The sequence below is a fragment of the Phaethon lepturus genome, unplaced genomic scaffold (assembly GCF_000687285.1).
Source record: "Phaethon lepturus isolate BGI_N335 unplaced genomic scaffold, ASM68728v1 scaffold6569, whole genome shotgun sequence".
NCBI lineage: Eukaryota > Metazoa > Chordata > Aves > Phaethontiformes > Phaethontidae > Phaethon > Phaethon lepturus.
Window position 1 is genome coordinate 40430 of NW_010562654.1, and position 20767 is coordinate 61196.

The window sequence follows — 20767 nt, forward strand, 5'->3', positions numbered from 1 at the left end:
CTCTTTAGGGACCATTAGCTAGTTGAAATGGTCAGATGTTGCAGCAGCCAGCACACTGCTCAAACAAAACTTTCTAGTTTACTGTTCAGAGCAGCTTATGAGATTTATCATAACACCATTCTGGAACAACTGTGTGGAAAGAAGCCATATCACTTAGATCTGCTCTTGACAAGTCCTGGTTAGCCAGGAACTCATCTGTAAATATTTTCTGGATGTTTAGAAGTGGTATACCTGTTTCAGTGTTCTTTTGAGATTTCCTTCATACAGGAACTTCTGAACTGTATGGAAGTTCCCCATCTCTTACCCTCTCCCCATTTGTAGAAGCAGGCATTGCATTTCCGTCTTTCTTCAGTCCTCTACGATCTTATTCTAGTCCACCATGATCTTTCAGTAACAACCTGCTTTGAGATACCTTACCAGATCTCCTTGTACCCAAGAACGAGTTTACAAGAATCCACCTGCCTTTTTTTTTCTTTTCAAGTTTAGGCAGACATCCCAAATGTTGATGTTAACTATGTTATCCATCCAACCATCATGAAAACATAAGCAAGAGATTAGTGATAGTGGTAGGTCTCCTAACTGAAAAGGACAGGGAGACTATGCAAGCCTTTAACATTTAAGAAAGGATCTCTAGAACGCTATTACACACCCAACACTCCAGGTAGTTGTATCTCATTTTGCAACTCAGGCTTTTGTTCCTCTATAAAGAAAGTATTGAATAATAGTTGAGCAGGTTCTGGCCCTTATAGTGACAGATAAAGGGAGCAAAACCACTTGGGAGAGGCATACAGCACCCACAGGCACTGCTGAACACAAGAAATCAGCCTTGCAAGCAGGGATGAAGTGGAATACAAGAACTACAAAAGGCATGGCACTGAACAGGAAGTTTGAGAAGTCTGTTTCAACAGGACAAACATAAGATACGTGATAAAATAAAGACAGTCATCAACATCGTAAAGCCAAAATTGTCACATGTAGTTCAAAAGTAATTCTAGAGTAAGACAGTCCAAAGCACACAGATTAAACAATTCATATAAAGTTTTAAAAACTGCACGCTTGCTTTGTTCACCTTGCACGAATTCACATTGAAGTACTAGTAGCAATCCCATTCCCAATTCATTTCAGTTAGTCTACACAGTCTAAAGAAATCTTTGTGTCACAGTTGTGTGAAATAAGACTTGCATTTCCCAGGACTTAACCTAGGTCCTACCATAGCTCCAGAAGCTGAACACAAGCTAAGCAGTGTTAGGGATTTGACCCCTTTTGGCTTGCTTTGAACGATAAATTCAAACATTCAAAGGCAACAGGAAAAGCCTACTGACAGTTTATGAGTGGTACCAAACATACTCAAGCCAGTGGTTTTTTTATCAAGGAAGGAGATTGTGGTTTCTCTATATTCACTTTGATAGCTTCATAAGGTGATTGAGCCTAAGCCAGTTATAAGCCATTAGAACAAACTTCATTCTTCTCTAGACAGTTTAATAGAATTTAACAAAGTACTTCAAATGATGCAAAAACATACAAAAACCACCAATTGTGGCTTGCACTGCTGCTTCTTTGACAGTCCTTCCTTTGACTTTGGGCCGGTGAAGTCAATCAGTAAGACCATTTGGTCTGCCACTGCAGGCTAATTAAAAAAAAAAAAGACATTACAGTGGCCAAATACTTTGAGCCTAGATATGGATAAAAGTTGGTTTGGTTTTTTTAAGACGACTGCAAAATCCTATCTTTGCGAGATCCTGCTACATTGCTTTTGCTTTCCTCAAGGACATAATTTTGCTTATTATTCAGTAAGTTATTACTTTTTCTGAACTGCCTCCACAATGACAAAAAAAAATCTATCACCTAGGCCCAGCCATACCACAAAGTCTTTTCCCACATCAAGTCATTTTGAGACATTAGGACATCCCCTACTTATTTTCCATTTCTTTGATGAAAGCTCAACAAAAAAAATGGCAAACTAGCTTCCTCAAAAAAAAGGGGTACATGAACTTGCCCAACAGATAATGTACAGGTATCACTAATGGCATATCCTTTATTAACAGTCTGCAGTTGTTTAGCTACCTTTAAGACCTGTTTTTAGTATAACATTTAATCCAAGAACAGCTCTAAATGACTTTGGAACATCAAAGCATGGAGATCCTTGCTATGAGGGTTAGGCTGAAGCCTTCAGAGCCATTGCCTAAGTTATCTGCATGTTCATACAAAGTTGAAGATGGAAACCATTTTCCAAGTTCTCTATTTATAAAAGCCACTGCAGATTTTGGCAACCAAGTAGCTATTGGCACCCATAGATTTCCATACATCTCACACCCATGTTTTTCTCACATTTTCATTTTCCTTCTGAATTAAAATAAGGACATTGTTTTCACCTGTTAAATGACAGTGGCAACTGTCCAAAAACCAGGACGAAGGAATCTAGATTATAATTCAATAGCACCAAACATAGTAGTTTCTTTTAAATAACAGCTTCCTTTGTACTGCTGAAGATAAAGGTCATGTCTGTAAGCCTTGCTTATTTTTAGTTCAGCACCATTTTTCTACAGAAAGTATTATCCATCTGGGTTAAAAGCAACATTTCTAATGTAGTCTAATAACTATTACACAAGCTGAAGATATCTGCGTGATTTGTTAGCTTGAGCTTGTTCACATTTAAAGAGGTACCCGAGAACCTTCTGCAATACTCAAAATAGAGTAGCTATACACAGAAAAGCCATTGTTTTCCTTCAACCTGCTGATCAGAGATCTACCACTTCAGACAGACATTAAGAAACAAGGCAAATGGCATATAACCCATCTGAAACATTACGTCCCTTATTCCTTCTCCCAGTGCTTTCTTTCAGATGAGAGAATCCATCCAACAAAATAGTAGTATTTCTGGTCAGAGTCCTTTAATAGACTCAGTGCTATCTTTGTGAGCTTTATTTAGCTGGGCACGTTAGAAGGGGGACACCTACACTTATAACACTCGATGCTTCCTCACATCAGTGACATGCTGTAAGGAAAGGCTTTGCTTGTATAAAACTACCTATTGACAGACACCTTAAAAAAAAGGTACCTCAATCTTCAAAGGTTTTGTATTCCCTTTAAACCTTCACTTCTCTCCAACTTGTGTCTTCCCAGATACAGCTGATATCACAGAGAAATGAAAGCTAAGGCAGCAACTGCACCACGCTCTCACCCCCCAAAAGAGGGTACTGTTTTGCATTTGCTTAAGCCTGTTGCTTTTTCACCTTTATTCAAAGGCTCCTTGCACTTGAAAAGCAAACATTCACAGGATCCTAGGACACTCCTTTGATACCTACAGGACTACAGAAACCCTTATATGAATCAAAATTCATTAGAATAGGTTCACAAGAGGAAAAATGTGTTCTTGGAAGGCTCAAGGGAAGGAGTACTTCTTACTCAGGCAGAAGTGATACTGGCCCAGCTCTCAACCATGATCTCTACTCGTAACCTAAAAAAAAAAAAATCACTAACAGCAGTAGGGGCACACAATACTTGGAAATCACAAGCAAAATATTTAATGATATGAAAAGATCCCAAATAACATTAAATAGAAATATTCTTTCTTAAAAAAGGAAGCCATGGTTCAAACATTTACCTTGAAAAAAATCTTTTAAGGGAGGTTTTATAGCTCTTCAGAAGTGAAACTGCACATGCACCGAAACACCACACTTACACCAAGTCAACAGCATCTGATGGAAATTTCAGGGCGGTAAGAGACCACTCTGTGGTGCAGTGATTTAGGACTTCGTTACCTTCCATACTCCACTGTCAGAAACTTCAGGCTCTCTAGCAGGATAGGACTTGTTTGCATGTCAGCTGCCACAGCTCACAAACTGGCACTTCAACCCCAGCTTAGCTCTAAGCCCAGCAGAGCTAAGCAACCTGCCTCTTTCTGCCATTTCCACAATGGCTGTAGTAGTTACTAATAGGAGGATGAAGCAGAATTGCCTTAAACTATCACAGCTTGCCACAAATAGTATTTGTCAGCTCTCGCATCCTGGCAGCCAGTTCAGATTCACATCATCCCAAGCAAGCAGATTCAATACAGCTTACAAAGGAACTGCTGCACAAATCTACTCTTACAATGCATAAAACTCTGACCACAGTTAAACTCAAGAACTTACAGAGGATCCCAACCTTGCAAGCAGACCTGTCCCATTTCATCAACAGCCAGTGTAAAAATAACACCCATTTCCTCTTGACCTACTGCATTGGCTGCCTGAACTTTTAGAAGGAAACAATCAACTCTTCTTTCTACCACAGAGGCTACAAAGTTAAGGGAACATTTCGGACTCTTCTCTTGGATTTAGGGACCAAAAAACATTCACCTGGGGTTGAATGTTTAGGTTGGGGTCACTACTGTTATCTCCACTACCACAAAAAAAAAAAAAACCACACCCACAAACCACACACACACACCACAACAAAACAACAAAACCAAAAAAACTCACACAACTTTCTTCTTGGAAAAGCTAAGTTTACTATACTTTGGTGATCAAATATGCATATTGAGTGATCTAGCACAGTGAGCATTTCCTAGTCATACAGTCCAATGAGCAAGTTCCCCTTTTTATTTGAGGGGAACAAGTAGTACATAGATACCAGAGCTCCTAAGGATTTTAAAAAGAAAAAAGAGATTATTCTCATCTGATAAAGGCATAGTTTTGGATTACATGAAGCAAATCTGTACAGTCTTATACATGCAAAAAATAGAATGATTGCAAAACAGTATGAAGTACCTGCAGTTCTTACACATGTGAAATCTACTTCAGATTTATTTCCATCCCTGTTTTTGCATAGAATTTTTTCCATTTGAAAGTAGACTTTTTAGAAGTAGCAACATACATAGAAAATACTAGAAAGATCAGTACTCAAAAAAAGATACTCAAGCATGCAGACTTACTTGCATTCCCCAGGTGTACTGCAACCCCCATGGAGCAAGTTACATCCTTGTTTACATACAGCTGTAAATAGAAAAAGGTTTAGGCATCAGTCTGGGCAGCTAGGTATCCATTAGTACAGCAGCAATATGGAAGTGTTCCGCTAGGGTTCTGTCATTTAGCCTATTTGTTGCTTGTATAAAGTAGACTGTTTTTTGCCACATTCCAATAGTGAATTGCCATATTCCAATTCAGTAGCAACAATTCCAATTGTTGCTTCCAGCAAGCTATTTCACAAGACACAACCCCATTACAACTGGTTATGAAAAAATAACTTAAGGTAACTCCTTGAAAAAGTTGCTACCAAATAGGTTTGCAGCAAGAGCATCAGCACTGAAACATTTATCAAATACAGTTATTTTTTAAACCTGGTATTAGACTGGAAATCCCAAGCTTCAAAAGATACACATGACCTTGAGTAAGCCCTGAAAATGGTCTCTCCTCTCATTAACAGGCCTCTTACTGAAAAGGAATAGAAAACAAAACCAAGAAGCCCTTAACAGAAAGAAGGGTATGTCAAGTAATTTTAGCACTAATTACTCACTTAGACTGAAGGCAAAATGCAAAGAGATTGAGTGGTACATTAAAAAGGATGACTACACTTGAATTTCCGTTCACATTAAGAGCTATCAAAAAGCTTTTACCTTTGCATACATTACACTTTGAACTTTTTCATTTGCAAAAATAGTGTTACGAGGGCATTTTTACAGGATTAAAATCTACAGTATTACCAATATCATCACTGTTCAAAAAAATCTTACATTAACATATGTAATACATCATTTTGCTTTGAAGTAACACCACCACTGAATACAATCAGTTAGTAAAAAGATGTTTCGCTATTTCAAATCCTAAATTTGTGGTGTAGCCCCCATAGCACACATTGCAAGCAACACCATGCCCTGCCCTGGCCTCCACTCTTCACAGAGGATGTTTTTTCAAAGATTTGTATTCAAGGGACAAAGTCTGTATGTGTTATAATTAATAAGCTACAGGACCAACACTACAGAAATACATACTGCAGTTTATACCTATTATATATACACCTTAGAGCTAATCTAAAATGAAGCAAACAATACTACCTTGTTTACATTCTTCTCCCATCCAACCTTCCATGCAGGCTTTGTTTCCATTTTGATCACATGTGTAGTGACCAACAAAATCATCTCGAGGGCCACAAAATTTATTGCACAGAGCACTGTAGTAATTTTCATCACACTTCACTCTTATTTGTACTTCAAAATGGGCAACAGGACCATTAAATTGTAGTGTCTTCCATCGATCTTCTGGGTTGATCATGCCAGCATGTGCCACTCGTTCTATTAACAAATCTTCACCTTTTTAAAAAAAGGTAAATTCAACAGGTGATAAGTTTGATAGCACACAAGAGCATATAAATTCAAATCGAAAGTATTCAACTGGTTGAGAGAAAAACCTAGTAAAGAAAATATTAAGATGATAAAGCATCTACGCTATAACTGAATTTTTCTTTGCCTTGCAAAGTTCATTACAGGAAGGCCAATTTAAAAAAGTGTCCCAAAGGAAATATTAAAAAACCCTGGAACATAATCCATAGGAAATAGTTTATTTTTCAAGGCAGCCAAACATACCACACCCACATGCTGACAACCAGCAGCTTTATCTTGATCTGAGGTTCTTTTTGCCTCCTTTTTATTCTTACAAAATTGCAAAATCTGCATGACCTAGTAGCTGAAGTATTGAAGTTCACTGGTGAGTTTAACTTTAAAAATAAAGCAAAACACATACTCAATTTGCTGCAAAATTACTAAGCAATAGTAAATGCTCTGGTAGGCTTGCATTATGTACATTAACTAGCTTTTTTCCATTTTATCATTCTCTCTACAGTAAAGACAAAACATCTTTAACAGGCATTTCATAGAACACTTTGTGCAGCTAGCATTTGACATTTTGAGAAGAAATGTACAAGTGATCCCAGGATTGTCAAGGGGCCATTCTCAATTCTGTATCCTGCTTATCCTTATCCCCAGTGGAACTACCGATAGCTATGATCACTGTTGTAATACAGTCTATAAGCATCCTCCCTTGCCCTCACAGAAAGCAGCAGCACTGCTACTACCATGCTCCATTAACTGAGAACAAGTGTGCACAAAATATCAGCTGTAACATGGGACAAGAGGATTCTAGGATACAAGATTATGGAAATACCAAAGTATTTTCATTTTTATAAACAACCATTTTGTATTTATCCATTTTATTCTTGGTTTAGACACTTCAGTACTAGGAGATGAGACACAATTACAGTCAGTACAATGAAATTATACAATTGCTTCAGTAAATGTTAAGAATAAGCAAAGCACAGTAAAGGTAAGTAATTACACAGTAATCCCAGTAATAAGAGCTTTCAAATGTTTTCACCGTTCAAATCTGGTAACATCCTACTGCAAGAGTTTTTCTAAGTGACTCTGCAAGCTGCAGCTAGAACTTCAAGCACGATTTGAAGACAAGAAAAAGGTACAGAAGCTCCACTTGTATACTCAAGTTTTATAGCCATTTATGAAACAGCTATAATACTACCAGCTCAGAGCTTCCAGGTACATTTTGTTTAAGCAATAAAGATTCTTTAAAATGCATGTTAAAAGAAATGAAGAACCAAAAACTTGCACACAGCAAGAAGCTGTAACGGTAGTGAGATAAAGTCTGAACTTCAGATTATTAATAATACAAAACACACCAAGGTGGTAGAAAGGAATACTAAACTATCATTTTCACAAAAAGTGTTTTAACTACTTACTTTCTCGAACACATTAACCTAATCAGTTTAGAAAATAAAACCAAAGGAGTGACTGCTTCTCACCTAGGAAGTTACTGACAGCATAGAGGTACACTGTGCATCTGTTGCCAAAAGCTGCACTTCGCTCTCAGCATATAAAAGGACTCAAGTAACAATTTTCAGTCACTCCAACATTAAAGGAAAAGGAAAGCTACAAAGTAGTGGGCTCTGCAATGCATTTTGTTATCTTAGTATCTTTTTTCAAGCTTGCTTCTACCATAAAAATACTTCCTCTCAAAATTAAGGAATATTGAACTAAAAAAACCCGCCTGTTTTAATTAAGCATTGAAAGGTTCTTCAATTATTAAGAACTCAAAGTACCTCTTTAATATTAAAAGTAGTATTGCCATGTATAGGCTACAATTCATGCTTGCTTGGAGTAGTCTGCATGAAACATTTTACGGCTAGACAAGACACACTGAAGTCCATCCCTGTTATTTAACTCTCAAATTCCTATACGTTAACTCCTCTGTCATCCAGCAGCACATGGTCAGTGTAAGAGTAGACAAGAAACCTGCAAGCTAGAAAACGATGCCTGCTTTTTATTTTTGACTGAACAGGATATGCATCATACCAACAGTCATTATTAAAAGCTTCATAATTAGATTAAACATCCTTTCATAATCTTATTCTTCTCTACTGACTATTGAGCTGAAAACCTTAATGAAAAACTAAAGGGAAAATGCTGAATCATTGGACAGTCAAGGAATTTGAACAAATAGCAAACACGCATTATAGAGCTATTTTCCAGCTATAAGCAACACAGGCTTATTAAAAACTGCTGCAACAGCCACTGCTATAAAAGTGTTTCCTCAAAGTGCATCAGATGAAGAACAGGTCCTGAGATTAAAGGAGTAGCTTATATAATCAAAATCTTATCAAGCATCTTCAGGCTAATGCAGATTCAGACACAGTTAAACAACTGGAAGAAGCATTACAGCTATTGCAAATATACCTATGCAGAACAGTCCTCTTAATATCTGGGGTCAAGAACAGGGGAAATAACCCAATAGTGCCTTTTTTTTTTTTAAACAAACTTTATCTTCATAAACTCCTCTGAAAAAGAATGTGTTCTGAGTCTTAAGAGCTTTTCCTCTAGCTTGTATCAGTAAAAGTAGGGCTTAACAGCCTAAATAAGCAAACCAGATAATTTGCCCTGAACCACAAAAGGTATCAGGAAATCAGCTCCTAGTCATTTAGTTTCTAATACTAAATTCTTAAGTACTAAAATATGAGAATTCTTGTGCTGTGTGTGGTTGGGATAGAGTTAATGTTCTTCATAGTAGCTAGTACGGGGCTATGGTTTGGATTTGTGCTGGCAACAGTGTTGATACCACAGGGATGTTTTCACGACTACTGAGCAGCGCTCACACAGAGTCAAGGCCTTTTCTGCTTCTCACCCCACCCCACCAGGAAGTGGGAGGGGACAGAGCTGGGACAGCTGGCCCCAACTGGCCAAAAGGATATTCCATACCATATGATGTCATGCTCAGCATAGAAAGCTGGGGGAAGGAGAAAGGGGGGAGCATTCGGTGTGATGGCATTTGTCTTCCCAGGTAACCGTTACACATGATGGAGCCCTGCTTTCCTGGAGATGGCTGAACCCCTGCCTACCCATGGGAAGTAGTGAATGAATTCCTTGTTTTACTTTGCTTGCGTGCGCAGCTTTTGATTTCCCTGTCTTTATCTCAGCCCACGAGTTTTCTCACTTTTACCCTTCCAATTCTCTCCCCTACCCCACTGGGGGTAGTGAGTAGCTGTGTAGTGCTTAGTTGCCAACTGAGGTTAAACCACAATTCTACTTTACTTCAAATTTAAAACTGATCCCAAAATGAAGATGTACTCTTCCAAAGAGATCTGTAATCGCTGGGAGAAACATGTCTGTCAAGGTTCCTCCTTCCTCCCCCACAATGCCAAAGAGTTTCTGAAGATACTCAGTCTCTCACCTTTAACTGTTTTGACACGACAATTTGCTCCCTGCATCTGGTTTACCATTAAAATTCACATTAGGAACTCACACACATTACTTTTAGCCCCCAGCCAAAGCAGTGACCTGCATAACTGAATTTTTTCTGGTTATTGCTCAAAAAAGCAGAATAGACTACTTTAACCTCCTCCCATACACACTTCAGAAGCAACAGGGCTTCTTGATTACTAAGCACTTTTCTACAAGTCTCTCTAGAAAAGCAGATAGTGGCACAGATGTTCACATAAAAGGAGTTGATGGCTAAAAAGTTGTTCTTTAATTAAGCATCTGATTTTTGGAAGAGAAATCCTTATCTGAAGAATATTTAACTGTAACTGTGCGATGAGGAGCCACAATCATTACACGTAAATAAGAACACTGCTCATCAACACGCTATCTTTTAGCACAGGTCAGACATTCCCAACAAGCCACTTACAGGGCAATGCAAAAGGTGATGCTGGTAGCTGTTCGCAAGAAAACAGGCATGGTAGCGTAAGAACTTCATGCCCAAAGGAACAGGAGGTGCCCTTCTCAGGTAGTACATAGTCTTCAGCCTTTTTCAAGCAACCATTTCAAAAAGCCATTAAGGACAGACTAGACTCCCACAGATTAACATGAAAGAGGAAGGCAACCACTGCATCCCCACAGTAGGCATGTAGTGAAATGGAAAGTTACTTCACATGTGAAGATGCCAGCTTGCTTCATAATGGCAGTGCTGGGTTAGGTGTTGCCAAGACCTCTGCTATACTTGGCTCTGTATGTGTGCCAAGTCTAATGACTTACCTGGAAAGCAGCACAAACTGCTGTGACAGCCGATAGAGAACAGGCCCTTTACAGTCACTTTGTATCTAAGGAAGTTTCCTCTCCCATCCCTGCACCCTCACAAAGCAAACAAGTAGTAACACTATACTGCCACAAGCTTCCCTCCGAGTTAGCCCTGCTGCACCGAGGAGGAAAAAAATTGCAGGAGTAGTTCAGGAATCATGGTTTGAAAGTCCCTCAGAGTTTGTAGTTTGACGTAAGTACTGGGGAAACATTTGCCCTGAAAGACTTGTTCTTGAGATGGTACTTCACAGATCTGCTCTAAGCATCCTCGCTTTCAGTGGGTGCAAGAAAGAATACAGGATGCTAGGACAACAGAGGGAGGGAAGAATGACAACTGTTCTAAAACATTCAAGTTGTTCACTGAAAACCCCTCACTGCAGTTTGTTTCAGTTTGTTTTTGTTTTTCATAAACACTCACTGGAAAGTCCAAGCAGGAACACAGGACCTTACAATAAACTTTCAGCCTTACTCATCCCCATTAAAGGAAAGCAAAACTTGACTTTAGAACTAATTAATCAGCTTATAAACAGATTCTGGCAATTACTTTGATTAATCTTTCTTACAGTAGCAACAGAAGACACGTGTAACCTGATCCAAAGATCAGCTCCATGTTCAGGATATAATTGGGAGTTCAGCTTTTCACAGATACTCTCTTTACCCCTCCAGGATGCAGACATAGTCTTTTCTCTGGAGGACTTGCCATATTCCCTTTCCTATGCTCTTACATAAGATTTTTTTACTGATCTGTCCCTGTTTAGCAGTTCAGCAGTCCTTACAGAAATACAAAGGAAGCGTCTTTGTATCTTGACACATTCACAACACAAAACCTACTGTAGGACTCCCTGTCAAGACCACTCAAAAAAGGAAAAAAAAAAATTTTCAGCATTAAGTAATTCTTCCTAGAAATCCAATATGCAAATCTAAATTGCAGCACGGCAAAGCAACAGGTCACTATCATGGAATCAGCAAACAGACTACAGAAACATTTAACCAAAACAAGCATGCCACATTATAAGCCAAGAAAGCCTTCCTAAATTCACATGACAAGCCTTCTAAGTTTCAAATGCAACACAACAGCACTTCTCTAGCAGCCTGTATTAAAGCTACCTTAACCTTCCATTAGCAGTTTCTTACGAGAGCTAAACTAATCTGACACTTAGACTCCCGTAGTCCATCGAAAACATTAAATTAAGGAGATGGCCCACGGGGCCTCCAAAAGACACTATATATTCTGTTGTCCTGAAGTTCACGGGGGGCGGGGGGGAAGACGACATCAATGAAAGTATAAAGATTTGTTAGAGCATGTTTAAAAAGCCGTAAGAAAGACCTAACACGAGTCTACAGTGATTGTTCCCTTATCAAGCGTATTTTAAAAAAACATGGATTTTAAAGCTGTGAAGCTATTTTGAAGCTAAGACATAAGCACAGCAAGTTATATGAACATTACTTATGAAGTAGCTTATTAAAAAATAAAATTAGCACTTAAAAGCATACAGATCTGTTTTGCAGGATAGGCTTTTCATGTCCACGCCCATCTACACCATCTCATGAGTTGATCTGCCACCTAGAAGTAGGGCATGAATATTCCAGTATCCACTGTACTAGCTGCCCCTAGGTAAATTATTCCCAAACTGGAAATTATATAAAGGAATTAACTTCATGTAGCATTTTTTGAACAAAGCATTCAAGATGACACCTCCAATCTGTTGCTGTGTAGGCTATCTAAACTGATTCAAGATTCAGGCTTACTCTGCTCAGCGCACACGAATTCATTTTGAATACCACATCCAGCTTTGGGAAGTGCCATTCAAGGAGGCTGTGGACCAACTGAAGGGTTGCACCAATATGATTTACCAGAGATCTAAAGAAAACATACCTATTGGAAACGGTTGAAAGAGCTCTGTTAAACAACAAGACAAAAGAAGCTTAATTCTAAACAGAGGGAGGGCTAAGGAACAAATTACAAACTCATCATTACTTTGTCTATCATTGGAGACAGAGTATGTTAAGAACGTCTTTAAGTTAGAAAAATCTTTAAGTTGGGAAACTCTGTCATGAGAATGCAAGTGAGACTGATCCCAATTTTCAAGGAAGAGGACCTTGAAACTCTAACACAGCCTTAACATCAATTGAGTTTTGCCAATTTTTTTATGCTCGATATATCTTGATAAGGATTGTCAGTGAAGCAGCAAAGACTAGAACCTGTAATTAGAAACTGATGATCATTTGGGACATAAACCTTTGCTATCATAATGTCCAAATACTTATCTTCCTCTATATTGATCCCAGACAACACTAAACAGTCCATCATTAACCACGGTGAAAGTTTGAAGTTCACTTAACACTTGTGGCCAAAAGCATTGTTTATTTTAAGACAGGTTTGTAAACCATTAACAAAGAGCAGGTTTCAAGCTGGAGTCCTACTTTAGCAACAACATGGCAATGAGTACCTTCATATGATTTTGAAGTACTTATACAATAATCTTGCTTTTCCTTCAGATCAATAGCCCTGTTCTCAAGAGCCCTGTTCTGATGCTGAGCATTAGCATTTACAGACCAGAAATGCAAGGTAACTTTTCAGTACTTGAGGAGAAACAAACAGAGGAGGAATCATACCATGATTTAGAATGCTTTCATCAAAAACATCAAGCATTGTTTCTTTATGGGGAGCAAGAATACTTATTAGTTTACCTGATCATGGCAAGTATTGTACAACGTGGTTATGGATAAACTGAGGAGAATTTTAAGTGCAACTCCACAGCCCAGACAATTTTCCTTTTAAGAAAAAAAGGGCCTACCATGATTTTTAAACATTTTTTATAGCTAATTATTAATAGTCATGTATTACCACCTTTACTTACTATTGTCCATTCTTTTTCCCATCAGTAATAATTTTTCACAGTTCCTAACCCAATATTCACTGCTTGGATTTGTACATGCCCTTTACTTCGACAGCAGACTTACATTCAGACTGATTTGGAGGGATGGTTAATTGCAGCAGCATACCATTTTACTCCTCCTCAATCTGTGTACATACGGTGCAAAGTGAAAACTGGAACTTTTATGTAAGTACTCACCAGCTTTTGTATCATTATCCCAATCCCATGCTTCTATTATTAACGTGAACGATCTCTGAAAAGAAACAAGACACCAGTCAGATAGTAATAAAAAACTACTGTTACACACCAGACACAAACAGTGATTTAGAATAAGCAGATACTGCTGCTACAAGAAAGCCAGCTGAAACCAGTTGAAAATTTCACTTTCACTCTGCTGTCATGTGAAAGCCCTTGAAGGCATCTTCGCAAAAGCATGAAATATAACAGCATTAAAAATTGTGGGGCAAAGCATGCTAAAAGCAAAACAAAAACATTCCCCCCCACACACGAAGGACTGAATTACTATTCTTCTCCTCCCACTGCATCTAATTCTCAGCTTTGCTTAGCCACAGAAATCCTTTTCAGAAGTAGTCCTAAATGGTTTGAATGAAGTGAGTGGTTCTGAATGTTGGGAAACAGCAAAGATATTTAAGACTTAAGCAACTGAAGATCAAAAAAAAAAAAGAATAAAATCAGAGCTCTCCTTTAGGAGGCACATGGAAGATCAATCTATACAACAGATATGTTTGCTCTTTTCTAGAAAAACATTATCTAAAGAAGAAACACAAAAATCCACCCTGCATCTATCAAGAATTCAGAAGTCTCTCTCATAAAAGGGGTAGCGTGCAAAAGGGACCTGCAAAAGACAAGGCAGAAACATAAATTGTTAAAGGAAGCACACTTGGTAGTATACTTCCCCTGAGGAAAGAGGAAAAACATTATTTCGAACAGTTTTAAAATGTTTTGAAAAAACATGAAGGCTTTGCTTCACTAAAACAAGGCTTCAGGCATTTTTCTCGGTTTTATGAGCAAATATGTAGGACAGATGTTGATATTCAAATACTAAACTTATTTAGGAAAAAGTTACCTTCTGCATACATGTCAGGTTAACTGTTTTGAGTTTAACAAGAGTAGCTCTCAAACTGCTTCAGCTTTGATAGTTTCCAACTTGTCCAAGTTCACACTGAGATTCCCACATACATTTAAAACCAAGGAAAAAACCTCCAAGAACAGAAGGTGTTATTGTACCACTATCCTAAAACCCTCATGTATACATCTTTGTGCTTAGAGGTAAGCCACACCAAAACCCAAAGGTTGTTAAATACAGCACAGCCAAGCCTTAGTGTGCACAGAATTCACAGGCTAATGACCTATGAATTCACATGGACCTGGGGACATTCAGCCAAGAAATTAACAGCACCATCTTAGGAAGAAAATTAAGTAAAAATTCAGCTATCTTTCATAGGGTGCTTAGGATTATTTTACTGTTAGATCAAGAGATGTACATTTTTACTTTGAGATAGCTTGTAAGTGCTTCATACGCCACTCACCTCCCCACCAAGAAGGGTCAATCATAATACTGAAGTCTCCCTATTTTAGAACAGCAGCAGCAACGAGAAAGATGAGTGCAGCACCCTAAGGAGAAGGGCTCTGCCTGAGGTCCTTCTTGACTACAGCAAGGGATCAGTCTATTCATAAATGCACTTAACTGAGCATGCATTTTTCTATTGCTTAGTTACATTAACATATAAACCCACAAGCTATGCCTTTGAAAAATGTTTCTTCTGTAGCTTCAGCCTTCCAACATATACCAAGGAAGATTTTCCATCATTGAAACAGATAAAGGTTTAGTGGTAAGTAATTAGATTACACCCAAGGAAAGAGGGGAAAAAGGAAGCAGTGACTACAATGGACAGAGACCTACTGGGGCCTGAACTGCCTTTGGGAAAGAACAACTGATGGAGGCCAGCTGAGAAATACCTCTGCATCTGAGGTATGACAATATAGCACAACTCCACACATTTTTTTAAAACAAACGTTAGTGGAACATTCCAGTAGCATTACCCTCCAACACCCTACTCTCCCTGTCCCCCAATTTCAGCATTTAGGGAAGCAGGATACAATCCTACTGTATTCTGAAAACACTACCTGCCACCACTCTCCTAAAGTGCTACCTGAAAAATAAATGTAAAGTGAATAGTGTCAGAAAATAAGTACTATATAGTATTGCCCTAACGTTATCTTCCGGCAGTTGCAAGTCTCCTTATTTTGGGTCAAAATTAAAAGCATTAACCTAAGCACCATTCTGCAAATCAGTGCATGATCCAAAGCTCTGTTATTTACCTCCCCTGCTTGTAACAACTGATCCCCTTACATATCTCTCGGTTTTCCTGTGTTCCATTGATTTGTATTAGAAGTACAAAATAGTGCTCAAGTGCTTCCAGATGTCCACTTACTCATCTTATGTAAGTGCTGGTCTTCCCTACTGCAAATTGGCTGCTGCATCTGACTGCCCACACAGGCTAAGGCAGGAAAAAAAAAAGTTGGCCTTGCTGTCTTAGGAAACAGATCAGTCAACTATGCCTTCCCGTCATTCCACTTGAAAGAAGATTTGTATCTTTGCCTAGGATACTAGGGAATTTTTGTGGATACGAGAGCTCCATGCAATGCACTGTTCCAGCATGCACATGCTGGAAGCCGTGAATGGGCATAAGAAGGCATTCTACCAACTTTAAGATGCTTAAAATAAGGAGTCCCGTAGCTCTGGTGGCAAATTTCACCATCTAAGCTGGCGTAAGGCTCTGGAGTTGAAAATATTCATCTACTACCTGATAGAAACTTAATAGTACATTACAAGCAACTATGACTGGTGCACAGTTCTTCCAAGATGCAGAACGACCAAATTTCTGGCCAAATATCTGAGCTCTGCAGCCCACGCACCTTGTGCTGCCTCCCGGTGGCAGGCTCGTGGCAGGCAAGGATGTGGCTCTGCAAGCCCCAGGTTGCACAGGCGTGGTTTCAAGCGTTTGCTTTTACCCTCCTCCCACTGGTGGCCATTAAGAACTATAAGCCCATCTATAAGAAGCATACACAACAAAGACAAGACCCACATTATTAAATCATTTCACTTGCTGCCATTACATAGCCTCAGTTTCCTCATGTCTACTTCTGGGCTAACAGGCAGGCACTTGGCTATTCACACCTGGGCAAGCATATGGAATGTAACATTTTAGCAAGGTTTGTAGATCAGAGATGTTATTCAAATGGCAGTAAATGGTACTGATAGACAAACACACATTTACTGGGAAAATCATTTTCAGCTGAGACAGTTCTCAGTTGTGCAACTTCCTGCTTTCTACTGACAGTTACACAGCCACCCTTCAAAAACCCCTAACAGAGATAGTAAGAATGTAACCAGAAGAGAAACTGATTTTTGTGGCTATTCTACCTCTAGAGAAGACAGATAAGACTACCAACCCAATTTGTCATCTCTTCCTCACCTACAGCTAGTCAATAACTTTAAAGAGGAGTTCCTCTCTGTGGTAGCATGATGGATCATTATATTACAATTACTACACCTAAAACCAGGAAGCGGATCCTTAATCTACTGGTTCAGAAAAACAACCTTCTACCTCTCCCCCCACCACAAGTATCAAGTCTTGCACTAGAGCTGCTTAAATTCTTTTGAATTTTGCACTTCACTTTAAAACAACAGCTCAAAGCTTACAAAGAAACATCCACATTATCGAACATGTTCATGGTATGCTGCACTGAGAGCTCTCCAGTTACTGTCCAGCTATCAGAAACACATTTGACTATTGAAAACATGTATTAGTGGAAATTTTAATATCCATACACTCACCCATACTGTAACCCTGCCCAACAACCACAGTAAGAGCTGTAGGCTGAATAACATTAGTAGATATAAATTCTGAAGAATACTTTTAGCTTACATCATGGACATACTCAGTTTAAAAGCTCCACTATTGGCTTGCATTAGTCCTGTCTGTGCTCTTCGACAGAAAGTCTGACACAGGCTACCCAGCAAGCCTTCTGCTAGCAACTCTTCTGTAGCACAGATACATATACCACACATCTTGCTTACATTGTGCTTCCAGAAAATAATTACAGAACTCACATTAATTTAACTCATCCATAATCTAAGGTCTATCCATACTGTAAATTTGTAAACCCTTCACATAATCCAGTAGTATGCTGACTCTAATAAAAACAGGCTAGCTTAAAAGCTATTTAAGGTAACAAGTTCTCCACAGAGGCTATTGATGTGTGTTCAAGTTCCTGCAAAAATTTAACAGAAAACTCTGTAGTTTTCTAACAAGTGTCCTAAGAGTGTCCCAAATTCATGAGTCTCATGCATAATACACAAACACCACCACACCTGTTTCTCTTCTAACTTGCACAGACCTCTTGTTGTAGGCTGATACAACCAGCACCTCAAAACAGCAGGACGTGCACATTCCAGTCTGTTCTTATATACAAGAAAAGCTTTGTAAAGTAGTACCTGTTGTTCAACTAGTACTAACAAAATATTTAGAGTATGTTTTAAAAGTGACCATGACACAGATTGGAGGGGAAGAGAATGGGGGTGAAGATACAGTACTGAAAATACACTTGTTTCTACTGACTTTGGTGACTAGGTTTATCTCCAAGAAAGAATGACACAAGGCAACATTTGTGCTCATCAAATAAAAAAAAAAGATAACGTTGAAGGCTACGAGTCAGAAGAGGAGCATCAGCACACTTCTTCAGAAGAGGAAAGCTTTATGGAACAACCATTTTGTAGGACTTAACTAAATAGATATGCCAAGCAGTTTGGTAAAATACAAATTAAGCCTGTTTATCCTGGTAATGGTGATGCTGCTTCAGTTGTGTTTTTCTCAGGATTGGTGTTGACAAAAGCAACTTCAAAGCATTATTCCACTGTTTACACTAAACAAAACACTCCCCATACTATCCCAGCGACCTCCTTTCTGGGGAGGGGGGGAAACAAGACCTGCAATATTGGTTCGGCATTATCTTTTCATGAACTATTACCTTGATATTCACAAATCAACATTCAAAAGGGTTGGGGTGTTTTTTTTGCAAACCAGACATGCCAGACTTTTCATCCCAAGAAAGATGATCACTCTGCTGACAGCATTTTCAATCAGATATAGAGCTTATATTCTCCAACTCAAAGTGTGAAAAATGCAGGAAGCTAAGGTTGAGCTGAAATCAATACTTGATGGTTTTTACATCAATAAAAAGCTATTTTGTATTAAAATACTTCTACTCTAACAGACAAAGAATTATCGATTTCATTTGACTAAAAGGACTCACTAGAGTTTCTACAGGGGAAAACCTCAGAAGAAATCAGGAATCAGCTATGAAGTAGAAATAAGTGTGGCTCCTAAACAAATCCAGAGTCTTCATTATCTTTCTATTCCATCATCACACAGTAAACACAGGGTCTCATCACCAGCAAGTACCATTCCCTTTCAAACCTCAAGCAAGGTCAGACATTTGTATTTGAACATCTCAACCATGAAAACAGGTCAAACAGCTGCAGCATATTGCTATTTTTATTACTAGTCTAATTCTTGTAACTTCTGGCATAAGTCATCACCAATATTTCTTGCAACCAAGTCCACTAAGTCTTGATCAGCACGGTTGACTCTCAGAGTTGCTTTCCTAAGAAACTTCCAGGCAAGCAAAGGTCTGGGGTGCAAGCTAAGGTCTGGGGGCTACCCCCGGCCCTTTTTTTTTTTCCCAGCACTTCTCCCCCTCCCCCAAACAGCCTGTTTGCCATGGAAAAAGCTGACTTAAAGGCAAGCATATTCCATTTCCTTCCCCAGGAGCTCTGCAGCTAGGCAAGTTCTTACAACTTCCTCATGAATAAGCCAGAAGTGTAAAGAGTGTAAGGAAGAAACAAAGAAAGATTCTGAGAAGGTCCAGGACTCATCTTCAACCCAGGTTCAAGGGCAGACAGATGTAACAAGCCTGCAGGTTGATCTTTTAGAAGGAGACATTATAAAGACATAATGGAGACCTTTACTGAAGGAATAACTGCTCCCCATTCTGGGGGTGTGGAGGCGTGTGTGTATATATGTGTGCACACGCTATTTTTTGAAACTTGAAGGATATTTCCGACACACAGGCATGCAAGAACTTGTCTGCTGAACACAGAGGCCATTCCACCACACAAAATCATGAAGATGCCCATCCTCTAAACCCTCATTTTTTATTTGAGAAGCAAGCACCACTGGCATAGCAAGTCCTACACAAAAGCCTTCCCTTTGGAAACCAGGGCCAAACAACCCAATTTTTTAGAAGCACTGTGGAAGGCTGGGTTAGAGTGCTGCAAACATCGGCAGCAGATAGCAGAAAGCAGCTGAGCAAGTTGAAGCCTTCTATTTGAAAGCAATTACTGCAGTTATACTCCTCTTCACCCAGTCACAAAAGAAGGATGATGTTTACAAACTTTGGAACCCTACTGTTGTGTGAGAGGAACTCTTTATGAATTAGCCCCACCTGACAATCTTTAGGAAGTCTGCAAAACCAGGGGGAGAGGGGGGTATTTTTTGCCATGGTTAACAGCCAACAGGCTGATATCTCCACCTACGTGAGTTTGAACACTTCATTCCGCTCCTCCCCCAAACTAAGCAAAGTCAAAACTAGAGGGGTGTGTAAGTGTGTACGCATATGGGGGTGGCAGGGCGAAATCTTGATGTCTAGACTATTAAGACTCATTTCATTGCAAAAGGAGCACAAATAAAAACAACAGGGGAATAAGTTAGAGTCAGTCTTGGAGTTAATATATCAAATTTAACACCCAGGTAGAGACCCACCTCCAGTTAAAGAAAATTACCCAGTGACTAGGCGGAAGAATCCTACCAACAACCAGCTGCATGCATCTCAAAGATAAACAACTTCAAGGAGGAACTCAAAGGGGTATTACAACATCTATTTGGCAGTGCCCAGCACGTTGTGAAACAGAAACATAGTGTGCTTCTCTCCAAGGTGATCAAAATACTAGATCATGACATACCTTACTAGATTGTATATCTGTAAGAAGATCTTCAAGTCAAGGTTTGAAGATACTCTGATCCTGCTGCAATGGCAGAATGCAACAGGAGTTTCCTGATATGAGGGGATCTTGATGTATCATGGGACAGCAAACATTTTAGCTTTAGCCAATGTCTGTAAAAACAATGACCAGTTTTCAGGTAGCTCACAAGAGGCTGAAGTGCCATGTCTCTGATTAGAGGTCCTCTAGGGAGAACATTAATGCAGTCACCTCGGACCACATACAGAGCAAAGAGAAAGCTCTCTGGAG

At 39.1% G+C, this 20767-nt stretch overlaps 1 protein-coding gene across 1 annotated transcript in view; it reads right to left on the reverse strand.

Annotated features, from left to right (window-relative positions):
* The window catches only part of JAG2 (jagged 2), a 49527-nt gene extending 32000 nt beyond the window's left edge, over positions 1-17527 (reverse strand). The window contains exons 1-6 of the mRNA XM_010294337.1: positions 17398-17527; positions 16372-16506; positions 15580-15605; positions 13630-13777; positions 6032-6286; positions 4913-4973 (exon numbers count right to left, since the gene is read on the reverse strand). Coding sequence (XP_010292639.1) covers positions 4913-4973; positions 6032-6286; positions 13630-13777; positions 15580-15605; positions 16372-16506; positions 17398-17527 — 755 coding nt within the window. The remainder of the gene's footprint in view (positions 1-4912; positions 4974-6031; positions 6287-13629; positions 13778-15579; positions 15606-16371; positions 16507-17397) is intronic.
* Between the last annotated feature and the right edge of the window lie 3240 nt (positions 17528-20767).